Raw genomic sequence first — 6,000 nt, 5'->3', positions numbered from 1 at the left:
CAGTAGTAGTTGGTACTACAGCCTGGCTAGCTATATCACTAGTAGTAGTAGTAGTAGTAATTGTAGTTGGTATTACAGCTAAACTAGCTACACTTGTAGTAGTTGGTTTTACAGCTGCACTAGCTACATCACTAGTAGTAATAGTTGGTTTTACAGCTGCGCTAGCTACACCAGTAGTAGTTTGAACTACAGCCTGGCTAGCTACACCAGTAGTTGGGATTACAGCTGAGCTAGCTGCATTAGTAGTAGGTATTACAGCTCCGTTAGCTACACCAGTAGTAGTTGATACTACAGCCTGGCTAGCTACATCACTAGTATAGTAGTAATTGTAGTTGGTATTACAGCTAAACTAGCTACACTTGTAGTAGTTGGTTTTACAGCTGCACTAGCTACATCACTAGTAGTAATAGTTGGTATTACAGCTAAGCTAGCTACACCTGTAGTAGTTGGTATTACAGCTGTGCTAGCTACATCACTAGTAGTAATAGTTGGTATTACAGCTAAGCTAGCTACACCTGTAGTAGTTGGTACTACAGCTGTGCTAGCTACACCACTAGTAGTAGTAATAGTAGTTGGTATTACAGCTAAGCTAGCTACACCTGTAGTAATTGGTGTTACAGCCTGGCTAGCTACATCACTAGTAGTAATAGTTGGTATTACAGCTGAGCTAGCTACACCAGTAGTAGTTTGAACTACAGCCTGGCTAGCTACACCAGTAGTTGGGAATACAGCTGAGCTAGCTGCATTAGTAGTAGTAGTTGGTTTTACAGCCTGGCTAGCTACATCACTAGTAGTAATAGTAGTTGGTATTACAGCTAAGCTAGCTACACCTGTAGTAGTTGGTATTACAGCTGTGCTAGCTACATCACTAGTAGTAATAGTTGGTATTACAGCTAAGCTAGCTACACCTGTAGTAGTTGGTACTACAGCTGTGCTAGCTACACCACTAGTAGTAGTAATAGTAGTTGGTATTACAGCTAAGCTAGCTACACCTGTAGTAATTGGTGTTACAGCCTGGCTAGCTACATCACTAGTAGTAATAGTCGGCACGACAGCCTGGCTAGCTTCACCAGTAGTAGTAGTCGGTACTACAGCCTGGCTAGCTACACCAGTAGTAGTAGTCGGTACTACAGCCTGGCTAGCTACACCAGTAGTAGTAGTCGGTACTACAGCCTGGCTAGCTACACCAGTAGTAGTAGTCGGTACTACAGCCTGGCTAGCTACACCAGTAGTAGTAGTCGGTACTACAGCCTGGCTAGCTACACCAGTAGTAGTAATAATAGCTGTTGTTGTGGCCCTTTACTACACTATGGGCAAACAGGATTAAATTCAGAGCTAAGCAACAGACTATGGGCTAAGAGGATTAAGTCCAGAGCTAGGCCGGTCTAGATAACAGACTATGAGCTAACAGGATTCAGTTTTAGAGCAAGGCTGGTCCAGGTAACCAATTAGCTCACGTTACACCAGTTAACACAAGATCCTACTTCTATGGTAACAGTTGAAGTTACCCATGTTGCCTTCACTACTCATCTACAGCGGTGCCTGGAGTGAGGAGCTATGGGTCCACTTAGGATGATCTATCTAGCGCATTATGGAAACACTGCAAAACAGTATAATAAAATGTGTTCCTTTAAACAATACTTTCACTACAATATAGTAGTAAACAATAGCCATCATAACACTAGTCAAGGGACAAAGGGGAAGAGGGAGGGTAGAGAGATCTGGTTTAGTAAGCTATAAACTCTTCGTCGTTGTCATCATCATCATAGTAGAGGCTGGTAGGTTGGGAGGTTCAGAGGTCACTGTGAAGGGAAGACACAGGGTCTGGTGTGGTGGTGCACGTGCTCACAACAGAACACATAACCTCTTTATTGACAGTTCTGGCAGCGTACAGCAGCAACCAAACACAACCCTGTCGCCACGGGAACCTACCATGCCACACAGTCAGCCCCGTTAGAACCCTGTGATGTCATAATAGATCATTTCAGTGATGTCATAATAGTCTCTGTGATGTCGTAATGCTATCATCATCATCATCATCACAACGCTTTTTGTTTTTTTTGTAACTCTGTACCAAACATGATCGTGGATTCAGTAGTCATCATAGTAAATACGTAACACCTAGTTTACAGTTTAGCTTTAAGTAAAAAATTATTGCAAAATAGACAAAATGCATTGCATTTCTAAGTAGTTTGGAGTAAAAAATAAAAATAAATTAAAAAAATAAACTTTCTTGAGAGAACAAAGGATCAACTATGTCCAGTCCATATTAAATGTCAGAATAAGATGAGAACAACATTAGGACAGCCAAATATCAGCAATTAACTTCAGTTTGAGAACACTGTTGAACAGGAAGCAAATGATTTACTGATTAACCCCACCCCCCCACACACACACACACAGTCACACACAGGTATCCATACAAATCTGTGCATTAGTCTTACAGTCAATACGGCACAAAGTCATTGCTACAACACCATGTGAAAGAAAAAGCAGAATTCCCCATTCATTTGAGGTAAAGCAGCATAGTAATAACCAGGCATCATCATGCCTGTAGGATTATGAAGCATTGTCTCAACACACAGGGGGGGGCTCTGTACAGTGGCAGGCTAACAACACCACGCTAACCGTTGTTTCAATATGAAATACAATCACAATATAGTTCAGATCCATCAACACATTGAACAACATTAAAAACACATTGAGTTACACAACAGAGAACATCAGTTGGAACCATCAAAACAGAATATTATCACCATGACAACTCAGAGTTAACTGGTGACCAATCAGAACAGAGTTTACACAATATGTTTAACCAAAAAATCAGAGCAGAGATTATAAAAGGAGGACAGAGATAGTAAGGAAATGAGAGTGCTTGTTACATACGGGTCTGGAGGATCCAGCAGCCATGTCAGAACGGTCACTACAAACAAACAGGAAGAAACAAAAAAACATGTCAACAACCACCACAGACATGGACTATAAAACAGAGAGAAGTTGTAGCTTTAGAATAGCTAGGCTGGTTTGACTGGATACTAGTGTGTGGCCGTGTGGAGGTTATTAGGATCAACAGGCGATGGGGGGGGGTTACTACCATACTCATGTCATGCAGATAGACAGGGTCACGATGTCATAGCTACGTACACAATGAACGTTCTGCCTGCTGGTTTGACCCCTCCGATGGGGGTGCGTCTGACGATCACTGATGAATGTTTGGGGATGTGAACCTCCTCATCAGTGTACTCTGTAGAAGCACAAGGTACCAAGTATATATCATCAGTACTGTAGTCTATAATAGCATAAGATACCCAGTATATCATCAGTGCTGTAGTCTATAGAAGCACAAGGTATCCAGTATATATCATCAGTACTGTAGTCTATAGAAGCACAAGATACCCAGTATATATAATCAGTACTGTAGTCTATAGAAGCACAAGGTATCCAGTATATATCATCAGTACTGTAGTCTATAGAAGCACAAGATACCAAGTATATATAATCAGTACTGTAGTCTATAGAAGCACAAGGTATCCAGTATATATCATCAGTACTGTAGTCTATAGAACCACAGGGAATATAATATATCATTAGTAATACATAGTGTTTGGGGATGTGGACATCAAACAAAAATCGGTTAAATTCACATCTTTCTTCCCTATGTAAAAAGTCACCCCAGCCTAAACTCGTAGAGAGATTGGACTCAACATCTCTTCCCCATGAGTTCCTAGAGATTATACATATGCTTTTGTTGATGGGAAAAGTTTTATTTTGGTTCCTCAACAATGAGACACTTGCGTTCAGTCTGCATGGTCAATGCAGCTAATGCAACAATGCTGTTTTCACTTTGCTTCTTAATATAAATCCACTCGCGTTCAAAGATTAACGTTGCACTATTATTTTTACATATACAAACAGCTAGCTTGTCATTTCTTAGCAAGTACGGGCCTAAATGTTGTTAGCCGCTAATGCTAATCTCCTGTTAGCTAATAGATGTACTGAGTTATAGCAAACGTACTTATACAGTCTCGTAATACCTCAAATCAGCATGTTGTTTGTACAACAGTATCGTCTAAATTAAAGAGGTATAAACAAAGCAAGAATATGTTAGCTACATGAAGTAGGTAAGAGAAAACATTCAATGTAGCCCAAGACTATATGTTCCCCTAGAAACACTTAGGTTCCTACCCTGTCACAAGGTCTCCCTCATCAAAAACACTGTATTCAAAGTGCCCACTAACTATAGAATAATCATTATAATTCCAACAGTTGACAAGTGTTTTGCTCTAAATCGCATGTTCAATTGCAACATTTGGTTCAAAATATGACCCATATCGCGCAGCCCTACACGACCGCGTGGAAATGATCTCAAATGAGTGCAGTAAATGCAGAAATGTATGAACAGGCTGAAAATTGTTTTATAATATTAAATTAAAGCAAAAATAAATCAGAATGGAGAAAGACCACACTAGGGTCACGCACTACTCATAAAAGCAAATTTAGCATTTATATAATTACAAATATATATTTTTTTGGGGGGTCAAATACAGTAATACAATCCAACTTTTGTATCTATATATAGATACTTTTTTAGGCCCATATCGCCGATCCCTACCAGGAAGTACACACCATAAATTGCATAGAATCACTGACATCAGCTCGTTGTAGAACAACCTGTACTACTTAAGAATGCCGGGGGCGCTCTTGGCTAGTTCTTACCTTCACGGGTCTGTGCGTTGGTGATCTGTAGGTCACAGTCGGTGGCTTTGAGGCGCTCTCTGCCCATAATCTGCCGTTTCAGCTCGGCTAGGGTGATGTGCAGCCCGTCAAAGGTCACGGTGTTGTAGTCCAGTTTGGACGAGAATTTATAATGAACACACGACATTCTCACAACTATCACTTAAATCAAACTCAGACAAGGGAAAACAACAAGTTAGTTAAGAATAACAATAACCAGTACTCGATATGATCTGAGACTGAAGGGAAAGCTACCAGTTTAGTCTAAGATAATATCGAAGGGAAAACAGGCAATGAACTAAGAGGAAGTATTCACAGATAGTCCTTGTAGCTGTATACGTCAAAGACACCAAGCTACTAGTAGTGAAAGGCCGGGACACCAGCAAGCAGCGTCTTTAACCTGGTCAGTTCGTTAAGAGTCCGGTAAAACACAAGAAAAGTACAGTTCCAGAAGTGTCCATTACGGTTTTCACGGTTAATACAGTCAGTAGAGTCTCTCGCGGAAACACGGGCCTTGTAGCTGCTGAAAGCAGCGAGGCACCGAGTTCGCGGTTAGGAGTCCATGCGAGGCCGCAAGCTTCGCTCTTCCGCCGTAAATGGCTTAGTCCAAAATCTTCTATCCGTCCGGAAACTGAAAATCAAACGTCCAAAAATAAGTCCTCAAACGATCCTTTTCGGAGTTGCAGTCCACGCAGCAACGATGTTTATCCTTGTATGACCTACGATGAAATTACGAGACAAGGAAATCTGCGGCCTAGGTCAGTGTACCTACCACTCAAAACAAAAACATTACCCGCAGCTAACGTTAGCGTACAGTACTTGGGTAGCTAGTTAACTGGTTAAAAAATGGCCACTGGAAACAACCACTTTAATAACCAGTTAGCTTAGGCTCTTATCCAAAACGACGGTAATTATCTCCTTCCAAACTATAATTTTCGTTGTTTAAATCCATAACATCCATTTCGACGGTCTTTCCGTTGCTCCTCGTTGTCTTCTGAACATCATGGCGGGCCCGGAAACTGGCCTGACAAGAAAACGGAAACGATTCCCCACTCTCTTTACTGTTCATTGGCGGACTACAATCTATAAGGTGCAACCTACTGTGCGAGGTAGTAAAATATCACAAAAAAACGTTTTGGATGAAAATATTCATACTAACTAGCAAAAACAACAACAACAAAAATGATACATACAAATAAATACAATTCACTCTACTTCTGTTAAAATCATAAAGTCAAAACTGATCCCCACAGGTTCAGGAGCATG

The 6,000-nt window shown here is 40.9% G+C and overlaps 1 protein-coding gene across 1 annotated transcript; it reads right to left on the bottom strand.

Moving 5' to 3' along the window:
* Window positions 1-1,830: 1,830 nt before the first annotated feature.
* LOC100194924 (retinoblastoma binding protein 6) lies at window positions 1,831-5,741 on the bottom strand. Its single transcript, NM_001139953.1, is given in 3 exon segments — window positions 1,831-2,923; window positions 3,145-3,244; window positions 4,717-5,741. Coding segments are annotated over 3 exon segments (354 nt in total). The 5' UTR covers window positions 4,883-5,741; the 3' UTR covers window positions 1,831-2,835.
* Between the last annotated feature and the right edge of the window lie 259 nt (window positions 5,742-6,000).

Source organism: Salmo salar, chromosome ssa02 (genome assembly GCF_905237065.1).
Source record: "Salmo salar chromosome ssa02, Ssal_v3.1, whole genome shotgun sequence".
NCBI lineage: Eukaryota > Metazoa > Chordata > Actinopteri > Salmoniformes > Salmonidae > Salmo > Salmo salar.
Note: the sequence above shows the minus strand (reverse complement) of the source record. Positions and strands in the feature narration are given on the sequence as shown.